The sequence below is a fragment of the Elephantulus edwardii genome, unplaced genomic scaffold (genome assembly GCF_000299155.1).
Source record: "Elephantulus edwardii isolate Elephantulus edwardi_28Jun2011 unplaced genomic scaffold, EleEdw1.0 scaffold00048, whole genome shotgun sequence".
In the NCBI taxonomy this organism is placed as follows: Eukaryota; Metazoa; Chordata; class Mammalia; order Macroscelidea; family Macroscelididae; genus Elephantulus; species Elephantulus edwardii.
Window position 1 is genome coordinate 5,487,089 of NW_006399798.1, and position 20,649 is coordinate 5,507,737.

General features: G+C 43.6%; 1 protein-coding gene across 1 annotated transcript in view; it reads left to right on the forward strand.

Moving 5' to 3' along the window:
* Positions 1–57: 57 nt before the first annotated feature.
* The window catches only part of RNF157 (ring finger protein 157), a 105,366-nt gene continuing 84,774 nt past the window's right edge, over positions 58–20,649 (forward strand). Inside the window, exon 1 of the mRNA XM_006886186.1 lies at positions 58–151. Coding sequence (XP_006886248.1) covers positions 64–151 — 88 coding nt within the window. The 5' untranslated portion in view covers positions 58–63. The remainder of the gene's footprint in view (positions 152–20,649) is intronic.

The following is a 20,649-nucleotide window of genomic DNA, read 5'->3' on the forward strand; positions in this document are numbered from 1 at the left end:
GTCCCGCACCCGGCGCGGGGCGAGCGGCCGCGGTGAGGCGGAGGGCGCCGCGCAGCCGCGGCCATGGGGGCCCTGACCAGCCGGCAGCAAGCGGGCGTGGAGGAGGTGGACATCCCGTCCAATTCCGTGTACCGCTACCCGCCCAAGTCTGGTGAGGGTCTGCGGTGGGCACGGCCAGCCGGGCGGGCGGGGGCTTGGGGAGCCGGGCAAGAAGTATCGAGGTGGGGGGGGAGGTGTCCGAGCCGGTCTGGTCGGGGGCTGGGCCCAGGTGGAGAGAGGTCACCCCCAAACTATCGAGGGGCGCTGAGTGCCGAGGCGCGTGGGAGCCTGGCGGGGTCACCGAGGTCACGAGCCCCCCGGGCGGGGACGCGCGCGGCCTGCTCGGTGGTCGGCCCGGACACCCCGCCTGCGGAGGGGCGAGGCCAGGCGGCGTGCGCGTCCGGGAGCCCGGGCTGGGTGCTGTCCGTGGTCTCTGCCGCATGCCGGCCTCCCGCGAGGGGACAGCTTCGAAGTGGACTTGTCGTGGGAAGATGGAGGCCGAAAAAGCGCCTTCGTCTTGCAGCGCTGCTCGGTGCTGCAGCGAGTGGCCGACAGGCGTGAGATGTCAGAGTCGGAGCTGCGGTGGTGCCTTTGCCTCGGGGTCGGGGAGCCTGGCTTTTCTGGAAGTGGGGACGGGGGGTCGGGGGGCGGCGAGCTCTTGGACCCAGCGGAGCGATTGATGATGTATAGGATCGCGATTGCGTTCTAGATCGATAGTTCAGTCCCAGAGCGCCTCGTGTGTGGCCTAGCATGGGAGATGGGGGAGGATCCCGAGGAGGGAGCCCCATCTAGGGAGCACCCCTCATCCCTTAATTGCTCCTGCAGTGAGCCGGCCTCCAGCTCTTTGTCATCTTTAATTGCTGCTGCCAGGACTTTTCCTGGCGTGGTGACTGCCACCTTCTTTCTGGTTGAGGACGGGCTATCTAGGTGATCCTGCAGCGAGGTGTCAGAATTAGAGGAGGTGTTTCTCTGGTTGGATGGAGACGCGCTAATGAGATGATCTGGGCTCAGCAGTGCGCCCGGCTTCTGCCAGGTGAAGGCGAGGACCAGACAATGAACCTGCAAGCCCTGCAGCCCCGCAGCGCTGGCTGGCAGAGCCCCACTGGCACAGCTTTTGTGCCAGAGAATGACTCCTGGCAGAGAGGAATGCGATTAAGCTGTTTTGGAAGCCCGGCCTCAAATGGAGTTCTCTCCTATTTTAATAAACTTTGGCTAATTAGGACTCAGAAACTAGCAGGAAAAGAGGCATGCATCTTGCAGGAGTATTTGCAGACCTTTCCCCCCCCCCCTTCTTCCTTTCTCGAATCACTTAGGTTTTATTGATCAGAAGATGGGGCACGTTTTGCTGAGCTCTAAGTTTTCCAGCAGTTACTTCCTCAGGGAGTACTCACTCACCCCCCCTTTACACGTGGGAATGAACATTGATAAAGGTCTGAAAGCCTATTCCCCAGTGGGTATTAATAGACTAGGAATCTTGGAGGATGCCAATAGAAGTATTAAGGGTTTTTTGAAACGAAAATATTTCTTAATCAACATGCTTATTTTCATAAACTTTCTTCACTTTACTATTTTCACCTTAAACAATCTCTCTACCTCTGCGAGGCTTTTAACAGGTTTACTAAGTTGTAACTCATTTTCCATCAGAAGTTGGAGGGAACATTTTACAGCACCTGTATCAAATTAAGTATGCTGAAGGTAGACACACTCACCTGTTTCAGTCAGTAAGCCCTTGTGAAAACTTAAAAGCTGTGTGAGCTTGGGAAAGTGTTCTGGTCTAGAAGCAGCTGCTGCCCTTCATCTGACCTTAAAGTTGATTTGGCTCTTTATGGGATTACAGTGTTTTAGACCTGAAAGGGATTTTAGAGGGAATTTGGCCGGCCTTTCGTTTCATAGGTAAGAAGATGAGGGGGTATGGCCAGGATCACACACAAGCTGGCGTTCCATCTGCCTCTGCCTTTTACGTGGAACTGGATTTTGAACTTGCCCTGAATAATTTTGGGGGAGTAGCAGCTGGTCTTTGTGCTGGAACTGAAACAAAACTCAGAGGCCTTGCCCCTGCTGAGGAATCAGAGAGGCTAGCATTGAGAAGTTTCTCCTGGGAATGCTGAGAATCTGCAAAGCAAAGAACAGAGGCCACTTTCTGCAGGTGATTGGACTGTCCCTGTGGCTCCTGGGAAGTCATCCTAATAGCTCTACTCTCACAGCCTTTGTTTTAGAAAGAAACTTGTCATCTGTGCCTGTAATGATGGTCACAGCTTCCGTAGAATTTTTTTTTTATGGTTAGTGTGTGCCATCGAATTGGATCTGACAGGCACAGGAGGAGATTGCTCCTCCTTCTCCAGCAGAGCATCTGGTGATTCAAACCGTGCACCTTCGGTATTGCAGCACAGTTTCTTGCCACTAGGCCACCAGAGCTCCCTCCCCATAGATTTTTTTAATGGAACTTCTAACTGATAATGATCATTAAAGCTGACACTAAAGAGTTCCAAGAACAGTTGGTTTCAGGTCAGGACTAGAGTTTGTTGTCTCATAAAATAGAAAAGTACTCTTTACTAAAAGGAGATGGGAGTAAAAGAAATCACATTATTTAGATTATTTCTTTTTGAATGAGTGGTAAGGTCACATGACTGACAGTTGAAAAAACTGGGAAGGCTGACACCTGTGTCCTCGAGTCCAGCCCTCTTCCCCCTCACCTCTCATCCCTGTGGAGCCGCTTTTCTCGGTTCCTTAACAATTCTCTTACGTTTCTAGTGTAAAGAAAAGCAGAGTGTGCCGTTTAGGCTGTGCTTCATCTTGTTATTTGCCATTTCAGAGAGTTTGGTACTCTCTCTATACCATCTCCATACTGGAACAAACAAAAAGTTATCCTTTTTCAATTTAGGAGGCTAGAAATCCAAATGTAGGGTGTCAGCTCTGGAGGGAGGTGTTCCTTCTATGTCTTCTGGTTCAAGGAGTTTCACAGGCCAGGAACCTGGACCCAAAGGATGTGCTCCATTCCTGGATCTTCATCCTGGACTCCTCCCATCTATCCTTTTGTCTCTTGTAAGATTAAGGGTGCTGTACACCACCTCCTCCAGGAAGCTCCCCTTCCATCTGATGAGGCTTTGACCTGCTGAAGAGCATTGCCTTCCACCCTGATCCACTTATCATTGATTGCCTGATCACATTGGAGCATGTCATGGGGGATGACATCATTACATAACTGCCTCCAATTCTGACTCATCAATGTATCACACAAGTTAGAATTTTTAAAACAAGATAATTTACAAAATTCTAAAAACATGGTCTTAGCCAAGTTGACTTATATTTTAGGAAGCTATGATTCAGTTCATGGCATCTCATAATCACTGAGAAACTTTATTGTCTCTACATTTGCTTTTTGTTTCTATGTATGTGAAGTTAGATAACATTTGTCCCTTTGTGATTGACTTATTTTACTCAGTATAGTTTCCTTAAGTGATTCTGTTCCATGTGTAGATCGTCTTGTTGAGGCTCTTTCTCAGCAAACGGATTGACAGAGTGACTCTTAACAATGAGCTTGAACATATCAAATATCATGAGATCAGGATAAGATTCAGGTCTGCAGTTCATGTGGTCGTAGCCAGCTCCACAGCATCTAACAACAGCATGCATATCCAAATTTTGTTTATCCATTGATAACCTCATTCTCTTTTTAATCTGTATAATATACCTTGTATTCATGTACCATACTAGGAATGTGGACTCCTTATTATTATTGTTATTATTATTAAATGTAGCCTGCTGTTCTAGCCTAGGAGATTAACTGCCTCTGAAAACCCTGGAGGGTCAGCTATGCGTTGGCTCAGACTTGATGGTATATGACAACAATTGACAGGAATTTTTTTTCCCTCCCTCATGAATAATCTTGGACATATGCTCCTAGAAGATTTTTAGCTCTGTTAATAAATGCATGAATATTTATCACCAAAGTAACAGGAAGAACAGTGGGAGTTAGTTTCTGTGTAGTATTTCTACATTAGTGTAGCAAGCAGTTCTACTATCTTGCCATGGTTTTTTTTGTTTGTTTTTTCTTGCCATGTTTTTCTGTGCATTTATGATTTTTTAAGTTAAAGCCCATCCAGGCTTTTAAAGTCATCTCTAATACCTCTGCTTCTTAAGCTACATGTGTGCATGCATGCACACCCACGTTTTGAAAGGAGTGCTCACGTTGATAAGCTTCCTTGTATCTATCTGCTTCCTCTGTCCAGGAAGAAATAGGCACTATAAAGATTATTTAATCAGTGCCTGATAAATCTAGTTCATTTCCCTCTGGTATTGAAGTACTTTTGAAAATAAGGGTAATTAATTTTTCTTAGATCTTAAAGGGTAAACCTGCAATCTTTCAATCATCATATACAGAATGACGGGAGTCAGCTTCGGGAGCAGCTAGCAGGCCATATAGTTTTCTGCATTCTCAAAAAACGTTTCTTGTGTTTTGAGTGGCAGTTTACATACAGGGCAAACTGATTTCCATTCAACAGTTTATACACGTTATGTTTCCTGCCATTGATTACAGCCTCTACATGTGCCCACTTACTTCATCCTTGAGTTTCTCATTTCCATTTATCTTTTCCCAGCCTGACTTCTGAGCTTTGTCTCTGGCACGTGCTGCACTTTTGATTTTGTGTGGTTGACTGTCTTGAGGGATGCGTTTCTTCCTGGAGAGAACTTTTAGGCTTGTTTGTTGTTTGCCTGAAAGTTGAATTGCAGGGCTCATCCCGTAATTTTTGTTGTATTGGAGACATGCATGCTTTTCCAGTAAGTCTGTCTTATGGCTAGAGCAGTTGTTAAAAGTATGGATTAAAAGCTTTTGCCTTGACCCAGCAATTGCACTACTGGAAATATACCCCAAAGAAACCAGAACTGCCACCCAGATACATGCACACCCATATTTATTGCTACATTATTCACAATAGCAAAGAGATGGGAGCAACCCAAGTACCCATCAACAGATGAATGGATAGAGAAGCTGTGGTATAGTCACACAATGAAATACCATGCAGCACTGAAAAACAAGTAATAGAATATTCTACAAACTGGGTGACCCTGGAGGACATTATGCTGAGTGAGATATCTCAGTCACAAAAACACAAATACCGCATAATGTTATTATAAAACAGGACTGACATGGGTTGGGAAAACAAAATAGGGGATAAATAATGAACACTGCATTTAAATTGATGAGGCAAAGAACTGTCTAAAAGAAATACATGATTAGGTATTATTTGCGTAACAGTCAAGAATAAGAGGTGCATAGTAAAGTGGACTGGGGTTGGGGGAGGGAGGAAATTGTACAACAATGAAAGAATCTTTTTAAAGAGAAAAGCAAAGGGGTAGGGGGAATAGGGAGGAAAATGTGCAACAATGAATGAATGGAAATTCAAGTTTTCTGTAAACTTTCGTTAAAATATCATTTTTTTTTTGTGAGAAAAATTTATTACATTTAGAATTAACCCGCTGGACTCAGTTTAGATGATCCCAATTTTGTTGGCAACATCCAAAGCATCATAATCAGGAGCAAGTCAAACATAGGCGGCCTTCTCTTCATCAGGCCTAATCAAAGTGTTGACCTTAGCCACATCAATGTCACAGAGCTTCTTTACATCTTGTTTAATTTGGTGCTTATTGGCCTTGACATCCACAATGAACACAAGTGTGTTGTTATCTTCTATCTTCTTCATAGCTGACTCAGTGGTCAGGGGAAATTTGATGATGGCATAGTGGTCAAGCTTGTTTCTCTTGGGCTGCCGTCGGAGTCTCAGTGTCTTAGGCCGCTGGAAGGTGGGTGACGTGTGGATCTTCTTTTTTTTGGCTGTGGACGCCCTTCAGGACGCCTTCTTGGCCTTCAATGCCTTTGCTTTGGCTTCAGTTTTGGGAGGGGCAGGAGCTTCCTTCTTCGCTTTCGGCGCCATCTTCGTAGAAAGGGAAAATATAATTTTTTTAAAAAAAACTTTTACCTGTCAAATAATTAGAAAAGTTTCTCTTAGCTTTTGTTGTTGGTTCTTGTTATGTACCGTTGAGTCAGAAGTGACTCATAGCCGGTCCTCCAGTGGATTTTCAAAAGCTATAAATCGTAGGGCTGGAGATCTCCCATCTTTCTCCTCCAAAGAAGCTGGTAGATTAGAACTATATATGCCTTTGGGTTGACACCATAACTTATTGCAAATCTGTCCACAATAGAACAAGACCTTGCTCCATCCTGTGCCATCCCCACGATCTGTGCTGGGTTTAAGCCCTTTATTACATTCACTGTCAGTTGATCTTGTGGAGAATCTTACGCTCTTTTTCTGACCCTCCACTTTTCTAAGCATGATATAATATTCTTCTTGAGTCAATGGCTTCTCTTGATGATAATACCCAAAGGAGCATTAGTTTCTCATGAGTTTGAAACCAAGGATTAAAAGCATGGATTTTACTATAGTAAAGAATTGTGTGGTTTTGACACAATTTGATGCTTTAACTAAACTTGGTCCCTCATTCATAGTAAATACATAACATGTCATAAAATCCTAAATATTGTTCCTTTTAATGATAAACCATAATCAAATGCTAGCATTTTTAACCATTTAAAGTGTGGTAATTTTCCAGTTTACTTTGAAAATTCCAGTATATTTTGCTTACTTTACTTTCTTTCACTGAGGGTGGATTGATTAGTTTCATTTCTTGAGGGGCTTAGAGCTCCTTGTTACAGTGCTTTATAGTCTCCAGTGTCTCTTCTCTTTGTTTATTATGAACACACATTGTTGAGCATTTCCTTTCTATAATGAATCGTGCCAGGCACCAGCACGTGGAACCTCTTTTCCTCAGTTATTTGTATGCTCCTGGCAAGCAGCAGGATGTTGCTGTTGTTGGGCACCGTTGAGTTGGCTCCGACTCCCCATGCCCGTCTGTGTAACCAGAGGAACGTTCTCTGACCTCTGCCGTCCTCACAGGTGCTGTGTGCAGGAGCTCATTGGAAGGCTTCAAATGAATACATAATAGGGGTCACACTTAACTAATTATTCTTGCTAATTGGGTGATGATCTCAAGTTCTTAGTTCTAAAAGAATGCTTTTGCTGTGAACATGTATAACAAATTGTAGAGTTATACAATCTTTAAAAAATCATTATTTAAAAATGGTGGCTCCTTCAAAACTCTCAACTCGGAGCATACTATAAACCTTTGAGTTATACTTTTTTAAATGGTTGAATTGTATATAATATACGAGTAAGGAAGACTTAAAAGAAGAAATGATGCCTTTAAATTGTGGTGTAGGGGGAAAAAACACAAAAGAATGAAGAAATCTCTCTTGGAGCAAGTGAGCTGGAATTCTCCTCAGTGGTTTCATGTATGTATTTATCTCACATTTAGGATGTGTTCTCAAGAGGGACTTGTCCCAGAAGAAGGGTGTCATGCTTCAAGGAGAGCCAGTGAGGAGGAGGAATACTCTCAGTGAGATAGTGATGCAGTGGCTGCAGCAGTGGCTCAGATAACAGAGGTTCTGGGCAGGGCGCAGCCTCACGCACTGCTTTCTCTCTGGTGCACAGCATCTGTGGGAGGCAGAGTTGGCCATCCATGGAGCATTCTGGCTGCACTTGTACCAAGATGGCTAACATCTGCGTAGATGAAATATACGGAGAAATTGTACACTTTGTGTGCTCTGGTAAGAGTGTAAAATGGAATCGCTACTCTGGAAAACTTTCTTAAAGGTTACACCTAGATTTTCCATATGGCCTAGCAGTACCACTTTTATGGGTCTATCCAGAAAAAATAACAGCGTGATCATACAAAGACATGTGCATATATTTGTAATTTTGTGAGTGTGTGTGTGAAAAATTTGTATTCAGAATTAGCCAGTTAGATTCAGTTTAGATGATCCCAGTTTTGTTGGCAACATCCAAAGCATCATTGTCAGGAGCAAGTTGAACACAGGCCTTCTTCTCTCCATCAGACCTAATCAGGATGTTGATCTTGGCCACATCAATGTCCTAGAGCTTCTTTACAGCTTGTTTGATCTGGTGCTTATTGGCCTTGACATCCACAATGAACACAAGTGTGTTGTTATCTTCTGTCTTCTTCATGGCTGACTCAGTGGTCAGGGGAAACTTGATGATGGCATAGTGGTCAAGCTTGTTTCTCCTGGGGATGCTCTTCTGGGGGTATTTGGTCTGTTTTCAGAGTCTCAGTGTCTCAGGCCGCCGGAAACTGGGTGATGTGCAGATCTATCTATCTATCTATCTATTTATTTATTTATTGTGGCTGTGGATGCCATCAGAATGCCTTCTTGGCCTTTAACACCTTTGCTTTGGCTTCAGTTTTGGGAGTGGCAGGGGCTTCCTTCTTTGTTTTTGGCACTGTCAACTTTGTAGAAAGCCTTAGTATTCTTAAGAGCCCACATTGGAAGTAATCCAAGTGCTGTCCATCACTGGTGAATGGATAAACAAAATGTGGTGTGTTCCTACTAGTGAGATACTGTTCACCAAACACTGTTCAGTGATTGAAAGGCATGGACTTCTGACACCTGCTACAATGTGCGTAAGCCTCTAAAACATTAGTTAAAAAAACCCTGTGGGTGACTATATTGTATGGGTCTGTTTCTATGAAATGTCTAGAAAGGTTGACTCATAGACAACACAGAACAGTGGTTGCCTAGGACTAGGGGTGGAAGTGGGAATTAACTAAACAGGCATGAAGGAACTATTTTAAGTTGGTTGAAATATTCTAAAACTGGATTGTTGTGATGGTTATTAAAATCAATGAGTTGTACAATGGGTAAATTCTATGCTTTTTATCTTGGCATCAAATAAAGCAGTTAAAAAATGACGATATAGAAGGCATTATGCCAGTTGAATAAAATGAAGAGATGCACTTGATCTACCACAGTGAACTGTGATCTGTTCTTAGGAACAGATGGCGTTGAAGGCAGAATGAAATTTTCAAATAATCCAGTGTGGAGAATTCTATTAGTAATGGCCTGGAGATTGGAAATGTTCTTGATGGAAGCAGAAAATAATGCATAGATTAGCTGATTGGAGCTGAAAGTTTTCCTGGAACGGTAGAGGAGAAGAAAATTTGAGAGGCAGGAACTGAAACTGACAGGGACCGACAGGTGTTCTCAGCCAGATTCTTCCCTCAGCTCTGAATTGTTGGGACGAGAGACATGATAACCTATTGTAACCGGACTTGGAAGCGGGTAAGGGCCTTGGTGCTGCACACAGAACACACCTTGAGTGCTTTCACACGTTTGACAGCTGTGATATTTTTAGCCTGCGTGGCTGGAGTGAGAGGCACTGTTGACATAAATTAGGTTTCTGGAGCAGAAACTGTTCTGGAAGTTGAGTTCCCAAAGTCAGCTAGGGCTTTACTGCTCTTGAAGATGCATTGCCTTAAGATTATAGAACATTGGGTTTCCTGTGCCCTTCCATGATCAGTTCCCAAGGGGCTAATGTTCTCACTCGCATCCTGATTTTAAGCTCACCCCTCTGTTGTTGTAAGGTGCTTTTGGGTGAGTATGACGCACGGCAACTTGATGAACAACAGATCCGAACCCTGTCCTACCCTGTGCCGTCCTCACACTTCCGCCACATTAAGCCCATTGCAGCAGCCACTATGTCCGTCCATCTGGTTGAGGTTGTTCCTCGTTCTCACTGATCTTCCACCTTTCTGAGCATGATGTCTCTTTTCAGGGTGTAGCCTGTCCTAACAACATGCCTAGAGTCTGAGATGAAGATTTATCACCCCGCTGGCCTTTCATAATAGCTCTGTCCTCCAGTCTCCTTTCTCCTCTTCACTTTTCCTTTCAGTAGGAAAACAGAGAACTTGCTGTCTTAGGGAGCAGTGTAGGCTCAGAACCTAAGTCAGCTCAGGCGTTCATGCCCTTGGTGCTTCACCCTCCACTGGAAGTAGCTCATCAAGTACACACTTCAAAAGACGGTCTTGTCTGGAAGAGTTCTGGTGTCAGCCCTTGAGATAAAATATCCCACCTCCTTCCAGACGGAGTGTTGAGTCATTCAGTGGTAAATGTTGAGTTTGAGGCAAAGATGGGATATCCATCTGGCAAGATTTGGCAGCTGTTTAGAGATTTGGACTGAAACTAAAAAAAGGGAGGTAAAACTCAAGACAAATGTGTGATAGTTGAGTATGTATGGAAAAGGAGAAGCTGATATTATCCACTCTCCTGGGCCTGACTAGCTGCTAGACACATTGCTCTATCATTTGATTCCAACAATAATCCTTTGAAGGAAGTTTTATCATCTCCAAATAGAGAATAAACCAGAACTCAAAAACAGTGAACTCATAAAATATTACACTGCATGGGTGACCCTGCAGGACTTTATGCTGAGTGAAATAATCTCAGTCACAAAAAGACAAATACTGCATAGCACCACTGTTAAAAATCAGTTCTAACATGAGGTTTGGGAGGAGAATAGGGTAAGAGTGGATAGATAACATTTCACTGGAATAGATGAAGGAAAGAACTGTTTGGAAGGAGTATATGATTGGGCATTATATGTACACTAATAGCTCACAATAAGAGGTACATTGCAAAGAGGAGTGGGGGAAGGAGGGAGGGAGGTGATTGTGCAACAATGAATGAATATTTAAAAAAATAACTGGGTATGAGAGAAGGGAGGAAGAGAGGGAGGGGGTAAAATGTGCAACAATGAATGAATGAAAATCTAACATTTCTGTAAACTTGCATTAAAATCACAGTTAAAAAATTAAAAGAAAAAAAGATAGGTTAAATAAGCTACTGTAGGTCAAACAGCATTAGGGGATGGCGCCCCTCACTCTCTCAAGCCAATCTTTGATGCTGTAAGGAGGAGACAGACAGATATAGAGAGGGAATATGAATGTAGAAAAGAGAAGAGGCTGAGCTTTTAGCAACATGGTGATGTGTTTATGGGCTCTGGACAAATTGGAGCAAGTGAAATAAAGCATGATCTGAGAGGCACGAGGAAAAGCAGAACTTCCAGGGGTTTGAAAGCCAAGGTAAAAGAGAGCTTGAGGGGTGAGTGTTGACTTCTTCTGAGAGTTTATATATTTGAGAGAAGACTCTGGGTCTGGTGTTCGGAAGAACAGTTTCTGTAAAGAGAAAGATTGCAAAGTTCAAGGACTTACTGGGTAAGAGGAATTTACTGCGTGAGTTAGTGGGTGTATATTAAGGCATGGCAAAGGAAACTGTTTACATTGGGGAGGCCAGAATGTAGTATGAAAAATGTAAGAAACTAGTGGAGAGAAAGACAAAGGGTGATTCCGGTTGATCTCAGAGGAGACTGTGCAAATGCGAATGAGAACACCAGTGGAGTAGTTAACTTTGGCCAGATGACTGGTGCTCCTCAGATGCTGCGATGGACACACTGGAGGAAGGGAGGAGGTGTGTCAGGAGCAGACAGGTTGGGGGCTTGAGAGTGGGGGAAAGGTTCCTCTAGAGACTGACTGCAGGACGATGCCAGCTTTAAGGCTATGGTGCAGCATATCTCAGCCAAGGCATTTCCTTCATGTTCGTGGGAAAGTTGCACAGTGAGTGAGGAAAACCAAAAGAATTGATGGCCTTTGAGTTACAGTGTTGTTAAAGTGTGTTAACTACAGAAAAAACACAACAATCCAAGGATGATGAAACTTCCCCTGTCAGATGATTGGTGTGTTAGGAGGAGGGATCAGTCCTGGTGGGAAAGGTGGAGGCCCAGTGCGGGGAGGAAGATGCCCAGTGAGGTGGATTGACACAGCAGAGCCTGTGAGCTCGCTGAGGTTTGATTTGTTGTCCATGGGATTGCTGTGAGCTCAGGTGAGCTCCACAGCATCTGACAACACAGCAGGTTCTAAAGCTATGTCGTGTGTGGTTCAGATTAGAGTAGTCTAGATCTAGCTCTGCATAGTATGAGAAAAATAGCATTTCAAATTAGTGGCGGAGATGGAATATTCAATAAATGGTGTTCGTAAAATTTTCCATTCGGAAAAAAAAATTAAAACTCTCATCCCACACAGTCCACAAGAACAAATTCCAGATGTAAAAATAGTCAAATAGCAAAAGAAAAAAGGGGAGGGGGAAGACAACATAGACTGCAAAATATACTAGCAGAGGAATGCTTAATTAAATTAGACTACTTAGTGGAGGAGCTCTGGTGGCCTAGTGGCAAGAAGCTGCACTGGAGCCCCAGAGGTGCACGGTTCGAATGCACCAGATGCTTTGCTGGAGAAGGAGGGGCTATCTCCTCCTGTACCAGTCTCACCGATTTGAGGGTACATGCACAAAAAAAGAATAAAAATTCTTTTTTAAAAAAGAATACTTAGTGGAAAGACAATGTGATAAGCAAACATGGACTCCAGAGTAAAAATAGCTGGATTTAGGGTCTTCTTTTAATAGCTATAGGGAATTTGATGGCTTAGTGGTAAGGAGTTGTGCTGCTAACGCAGAGGCACTCAGTTCAGATCGACCAGCTGCTCCTCAGGAGAAAGGTGGGGAGTCTGCCCCTGCAATGTACAACCTCTGAAAACCTGCTAGACGGTCAGCGATGGCCCATCTGCATCTCGGAGGCCCAATAAAACAGCCTACTACCTCTGTGACCTGCAACAAATGGACTTCTCTGGGCATTAATCTCTTCTTTAAAAAATAGTAGTAATCATAACATCTGCCTCCTAGGGTTGTTGTGACAATAACCCACAGAGTTCCTCTTAGTAAAACTGAGAAGTAGAGGGGCAGCAAAAAGGAAGAAGACCCTCAATGAGATGGGTTGACAGGGCGGCAGCAGTGGGTTTGAGCGTGGCAGGGCTTGTGAGAATGGTGCAGGATAGGGCAGGGTGGGTCCCCATTTCCTTGATGGCACCCAACTATGACAACAGCACAGATAAGCACTTACTAAGAGAGCATGACTATGTAGGGAAACCCCTGGTGGCACAGTTACATATTCAACGACTAACCACAAGATTGGCCGCCTGAACCCACCCAGAGGTGCCTCAGAAGACAGGCCTGGCACAGTGTGGCAAACTCGTCTCAGCCTTGACAACGCTGTGATGTCATTTTACTCCACACACAGGGTCACTTGAGTTCCAATCGAACACAAATAGGTTTTGTTTATGCTTCTTTCTGCTTATACTTTGGAGAGTTAATTACATTGAAAACCATGAATGGTCTTTTTTTTTTTTTTAAATGTAAATCTGGAGGTCTTTTATTTCATAACTACAAAGCCAGGCAGTGCATTTTGTTTTTATTATAGATACCATATTCTGAACAGGGAGGGTATACATTGAACTAATGAGCTTACTGGACCTTCCATTAGATTGTAAAAACAACTATTTAAGATTGAAGTGGAAAACAAAATATTTTTGAGACTAAACTGGTTTACAGTTTTTCTTTGCTTTTGCCAGAAAGGAAAAAACCTGGGATTTTTCTGGGTGAGCATTGTGTCATCAAATGCATTGTCTCTCTTTTTTTCCTATTACATTACAGTTCAGGAAGAGGGAGGGTCAGCTAATGCTCATGTCATGAGGGACCTCAGACGTTTGGCTCATCTCCCACATGTACGTGAAAGATAGGAGAGAAACGGGGCTCCTTTCTAGTTTCTTCCCCTCGCACTGTTATTTCCCTGTGACTTGATGGTGCACACGTGTAGAGTTATGCTAAGGGATTTGGCATTGACCAAACGTGAGTTTAAACCCTACTCTGTAGTCTCTTCATTGTGAGATTGTGTGTAAATCACCAAACTCTTCTTAGATTCTTCCCCTAGAAAGAGGGCCCAAGTTGACACTAAGAGGCCTCGTTTTGTGAAAGTTCTGTATCTTGTTTACAATGCTGTTAGTTGTGGCCTCTTTGATTCTGGCTCCTGAAAACCCACATGCAGAGTAGAGCAGCTCTCTAGGGTTCTGGAGGTTGTGGCCTTGCAACTTATGGTACAAACTTGAAAATGGGAGCTGACATTCAGGGGACAGCAACATAAACATGACGTGGGCTGAACTTCCCTTGCCCATCTGATTTGGTTTTTTTATTGAGGTGACATATAACATGCAGTTAATTGTTGTAAACGCAGTGATTCCATGAGGTTGAGAACCTTTACAGTGTTATATGATCACCACTTTTATCTAGTTCCATAACATTTTCACCACCCCAAAATAAGACCCCATTAAAAGGAAAGGAAGATCCTCAACAAAAATGGGTTGACAGATTGGCTGCAGCAGTTGGTCCAAACACGGCTGCCCTTGTGACAGTGGTGCAGTGTTTCATTCTCTTGTACAAAGTCAACAAAAGTTGAAAAAGACTCTAAAGTCTGTAACAACAGCTACCCCTTAAAAGTGGCTATTCCTCAGCCCGGCCGTCCTGCAGCTCCTGTTGTTGTGTGCTGTCAAATCTCCTGTGGCTCACAGTGGAGCAGATCCAAGCCCTGCCCAGGCCTGGGCCATCCACACTCTAGACGGTGCTCAAGCTCGTTGGACAGTTACTCTGTCAGTCCATTTCGTTGAGAGTTTTCCTCTCTTTCATGGACTCTCCATTTTTCCAAGCTTGATGTTGTTCTCTGGTGGCCAGCCCCTTCTCGTAACGTGCCCCCAAAACGGAGGTTGAAGTCTCACCATCCCTGACTCAGGTAACCACCTCCATGCGTCAACCTGTTCTGGCTATTTTAGAGAAATGGAATCATTCCGTATGTGGCCGTTTGTGGCCTCCTTTCTCAGATCTCCATTCCTTTTTGTGTCTGTAATGTTTCCTTGTAGCAAGCATATCTTCTGACTCCCTCATCCATTTATGGGCGTTTGGATTATTACCACTTTTTGGCTATTGTGCGTATAAATATGATTTTAATGTCTACCCTTTCATTGTATTTTATTTCTTACTGTTATTTGTGGGAGAAAGATGGATAATCTCCTCCTGTGTGCTTTACTGCTTCTGCAAATCCTCCAGAGGTTTAGCAAAGTCAGTTCCTATTTGATGGCACATAACAACAGTCGTCATTTTAGATGGACCTGTTGAAGGAAGACCACCACCAGTCAGGACTAGGAAAACCCTGGCCTTTGGTGCTTGAGTACTGTGAAATCTGTGGCAATTAAAGGTCGACTGAGATAGTTTATCCATGGGGTTTTCTGTCCCAGTAGCCTCCCCCTACCTGCTTCATTGCTATTATTGTGCAAGCAAGGTCATTTGTCTTAAGACAGTTTTTCCTCAGTTGGAATTTTGCTGACTGCACCCCTGAGTGATCATTTATTATGTTTATCTGTTCTCTGTGTTTTCTGTAAATTGGTGGTTGCATCCCACAGCTCAAATTCACAGTCTTAAAATATTTAAATTGTATGTAAGTGTGTCTGTCATTTCACAGGATGCTCTGCTGTATTTGACATCAGTACTCGGATGTCTGGCTGTCTTTTCTGGTTTGAGTTTGTGTGTGAGTGTTGTGTGATGATTCATTAATCTGTTGGTGGTAATGCAGTGGTGTTCTAATTTTAGAATTCTTTTTGTTTATTAGCTGGAGTGTTTGTGTAAAGAAGCTTCCTCACTACCGACCAGCCAGCCACTCGCCCAGAGGTACAGTTCATGTGAGAAGGGCAAGCTAAGTGCTTGCTGCTTTCCCCATGTGCCTCACTTTTCAGAATAATGAATTGATTCACAAGCATCCTCCAGTGGTGACCACTTAAACAACTCATAGTATGTGAACAGGTGGTCGTCACGCATGCGTAATGGTCCAGTCCTTGCAGTGATCCTGTCTAAAGCCCAAGAGGTCCCATCTCTGGCCAGTGGGAACCTGGCCAGCTTCTGAGTCCTGGTGACCATCCTAATCTTTGATGGAATCCTTGTTATTTTATGTGACAAGATAATTCCAGGCTCACCATGTATGATCCTGCTCCAGACCTGGCTTGTGTCCTCCACAGACCCTTGGACCCATTAATTGGGAAGTGGCCTTTGGAGACCACAGTCTGGATGCTGGTGGCCCCTGTGCTACTCTGCCGGGAGGGCTTTTCAACAGACCCAGCTGGGAAATACTGCTCATCTGTGAAGAAAATAACATCATGTATTTTACAGATGTTGTTGTTTGTTAAGTGCCGTCAAGTCGCTTGCAACTCATAGCGAACTTATGTACAACAGCCCTAAACTCTGTTCTGTCCTGTGCCAATCTCATTGTCTCCAACACACTTGTCCCAATTACCCCAGTCACCAAATCAATCCATCTTCTAGAGGGCCTTCCCCTCCTGTGCATGCCTTCCACCCTCCCAAGCATTATATCCTTTTCCAAGAACCGGTCTCTCCTTACAACATGACCAAAGTATGTCAGACGAAGCCTCAGAGACCTTGCCTCCATGGAGCAGCCAGGTTTAACCCTCTCCACGATGAATCTGTTTGTTTTCCTAGCAGTCCATGGTACCCTCAAAACTCTTCTCCAACACCAAAGCTCAAAGGCATCAATTCTCCTTCTATCCTCCCTAGTCATTGTCCAACTCTCTGATGCATAACATGTGATTTCAAAGTCCATGGCCTATATCAGACACACCTTAGTCTCCAGAGAGACACCATTGCTCTTCAGTACTTTGGAGAGGTCCCTAACAGCAGAATTTCCCATGGCAATATGTCTTTTAATTTCCTGGCTGCTGGTGCCAAGAGTGTTGATTGTGGAGCCAAGCAGACTGAAGCTGTGAACAATCCCAATCACTTCACCATCCATCCTGATGGTGCCACTTGGTCTGGTGGTGAGAATCTTCTTGACATTGAGCCTCAATCCATATTGAAGGCTGCAGTCCTTGACTTAAAAAAAAAGTTTGTTTCAGGTGAAAGTTACACACTAAAGCAGTCTCCCAGTTAGTTTCTGTATGGATTATTCAGAAGTTTGGTCATGCTCATTCACTCCACGCTGGTTGTACCATGTCCAGTACTCTAATTTCCCTGTCCTTTTACCTTCTATCTTTGCTTTAAGATAATTTTTGATAATTTTGTTTCATAGGTTATTTTTTATAAATGAGTTCATTAATCAGGATTAATATTCTTTATTGCATGAGTCATTTGGTTGCTTAGTTAAAAGTTAGGTACTTCCACTTCAAATTCAGGCCTTCTTGTTGTTATGTGCCATCAAGTCTTGTGATTCATAGCAACCCATGTACAACATCTCGCAACTCTGCTCTATCCTGAGCCAATCTTATCTTCTCTGACAAACCTATCCCCTGTAATCCCATTCGCTGAGTCAATCCATTCCATCCAGGGTCTTCCTCTCTTAATCTTGTCCTTCCACCGTCCAAGCATGATGTCCCTCTCCAAGGGACTGGTCTCACCTTGCAACATGTCTAAAGTATGTCAGATGGCGCTTCAGAATCCTTGCCTGCAAGGAGCAGCCTGGTTTCACCCTCTCTAAGACAAATCTGTTTGTTCTCCTAGCAGTCCATGGGATATTCAGTGCTCTTCTCCAGCACCACAGCTCAAAGGCATCAAATCTCCTTCTGTCATCCCTAGTCACTTTCTGTCATCCCTAGTCCAGCTTTCTTATGCTTAGCAAGTAATTGTGGAGACCTTGGCCTGGATAAGGTTCAACTTACTCTCCAGACTGACATCATTGGTCTTCAGTACTCTGGAGAGGTCCCTGACAGCAGACTTTCCAATCAGTTTGTCTCTTGATTTCCTGGCTGCTAGTACCTAGAGTGTTGATTGTGGAGCCAAGCAAACAAAAGCTGTTAACAGTCTCAATCTCTTCACTATCCGTAATGATGCTGCCAGTTGACCCAGTGGTGAGAATCTTTGTTTCCTTGATGTTGAGCTTCAAGCCATATTGAAGGCTGCAGTCTTTGATCTTCTGCAGCAAGCACGAGGTCCTCCTCAGTTTCAGCATGCAGGGTTGTGTAGTCTGCATAATGTAGGTTGTTGATGAATCTTCCTCCAGTGTTGATGCCACATTCCTCTTCATAGAGCCCAGCCTCCCAGATGATCTGTTCTGCATATAGATTGAAAAGGTATAGAGATAGAATACATCCCTGGCAGACACCCTTCCCAGTTTTGAACCATGCAGATTTTTTCCCCATTCAGACTTAACTTTGTCTTCCAGATGAGAATTGAGTGTCAGTGATACCAGGTGTGATAAAATGGAAACATCACATAATTACTCATTGGTTTTATATTACAGACTCACAATAATGTCAGTAATAACACCAATAATATGAATACCATAAACAAGTTTTTGTTTCAGCAGTTTGAGGAGTAAGATGCATCTGATTCAGACCGTAGTCTTTCCAATTACTAGCTATGCAGCCAAGACCTGGACAGTGAATAAATGTGATAGAAGAAGAATTGACTCGTTTGAGCTGTGATTGGAGAAGAGCACTGAACGACCCATGAACGGCCGAGAGAACCAACAGATATGTCTTGGAGAAAGTGGAGTTGGTGTGCTTTTTTGAGACAAGATTGATGATTTCGCCTCACATACTTTGGACGTGTTACTAGGCGGGGCTGTTCCTTGGAGAGGGACATGATTTTGGGAAGGGTGGAGAGTCAATGAAGGAGAGGAAGACCCGTGACCAGGTGGATTGACACGGTGACTGCTGCAGTGGGCTCTTGTGTGTCAGGAAGTGTGAGGATGGCGCAGGACAGGACTGGGTTCAGATCTTTTGTTCACAGGGTCACTATGAGTCTGCTTGACTCAACAGCACCTAACAACAATATTGTAAATTAATGTTTTATTAGATAAACATATAAAGATAAACCATATACTTGTTAAAAATATTTATATGCGGTCACAGGGCACAAACTGGAAGACACAAAGATAGAAACGAGATTTCTTTGAATATATATTTTGTATGGGTAACACTGGAATCATATAAGTCTTCTATGTAATTGTAATATTTGAAAGCAATTTCTAAAAATAAAAGGTAAATGAAACAAATGAGCCTGAATTAAACATGTTTGTTTTTCAAATATTAATGGAATGGATATAGATTCAGATTTTACAGCTGGTAGTGCAGTGTTAAAGCATGTGGCTGTACCCAGATGGTTGTGAGTGGTTTGCATCTACCAGTTGCTCCTTGGGGGAAAGATGTGGCTGGGCAGCCCTCGGGGGCATTTCCACTCTGCCCTGTGCAGGTGCTGAGTTGGAATCAAATTGATAGTACTGGGGTTTGGTTTCCATGTGTTTACCCTGTAAAGAAATGAAAGGGGGGGGGGAAATTGTGCACAAGTTGACCAAAGGCAGCTTGTACATGGCTTGTTCGTGTGCCTAGTGTTGGGGTCTGTCAGCCTGGTAGCTGTGGAGCTTGTCCCTCTAGAGAGGCTGACCAAGAGGCAATAACTACCTACTTTTCCCGAATGGTTTATTTGATCTGTCTACCAAGGGCAAGTTGTTAGAGAGTTCAATTTCAAAGTGAGGAAAAAGTATAATTTTGATGTCTGAAGTTAGGATTTTCTTTTAATCAGAGTGTTGTGAGCTTATTTGCCTTCAGTTCTTAGAAGTATACATGTTGAAGGTACTTCCCACATAACAGGCAAAGGTCTAAAAGTGAACAGTGTCAAAGAATTACGAATGGAGTGGTTGAACAAGGGTTGAAATTAATTTTAATTGTAAGTTACCCATGTAATTTTGAGAAAACTGTTCCTGGTTAGAAGTTTCTATCGCTAATCTATTAAATGTGAGATATATATATATATACACACACACACACACACTTTAAAGTTGCCTATATTGAATTTTTATAAAAACTAGTTCTGGCTTTAGAAATGAAGTTGTATTTGTCTTTTAAGTGTACCAAGGGAAATTAGCTAGTTACAGGAATTTTGTGGTTACTCTTCTACTGATATGAAAAATCCTTTTTAAAAATCCTGTGATCTACTGACTCTAATTTTAGATTTGTTTATATCTTTATGCTTTATTTTTAATGCCAGGCAAAAGTATAATTACCTCCACATACCTCCTTTCTTAATAACTTCTTGTATTTTATTTTATTCTGGCAAAAAAACAGACAAAAACACCCCATTTCCAACTCTGACCCCTTAGCCCCCACATCATTAGTGCTGCTCTCCTGCCAAGCTCCCCCCCCCCGCCCCCGGCACTTCTGCCAGGAAGCTAAGGGCCGCCTGCCCATCACCTGACTGCCCTCAGGTGGTGGGGCCGCACTCAGCTCGGCACGTACTGCTTCAGACACCAGATCTGCTTCCCTCCGTCTTCCCCTGTCCTCCCACGGGAAACCTTTAGCATCTCTGGTCTCACCTGCCTTTGCCACTGCTGTTGAATGGATTCTGACTCATAACAACACTTTCTGGTCCCGAAGGCTGTAAGTCTTAATGGGAAGAGACTGCCGATTGTCTGTTTTCCCCCATGGAGTAGCTGCTGGCCTCAAACCGCTGACCTTTTAACCAACAAGGAATACACTATGCTACAAGAGTTCCTACCTACTCTAGAATATATAATCCCTAACATAGAGAACCATGCATGCAGGGCGTGCACCAGGGATGTGTCCTATCTCCATACCTTTTCAACCTGTATGCAGAAAAGATTATCTGGGAGGCTGGGCTCTATGAGGAGGAATGTGGGGTCAAGATTGGTGGAAGATCTATCAATAAACTGCGTTATGCAGATGACACAACCCTGCTTGTGGAAAGTGAGGAGGACCTAAAGCGCTTGCTGCAGAGGGTCGGGGACTGCAGCCTCCAATATGGAT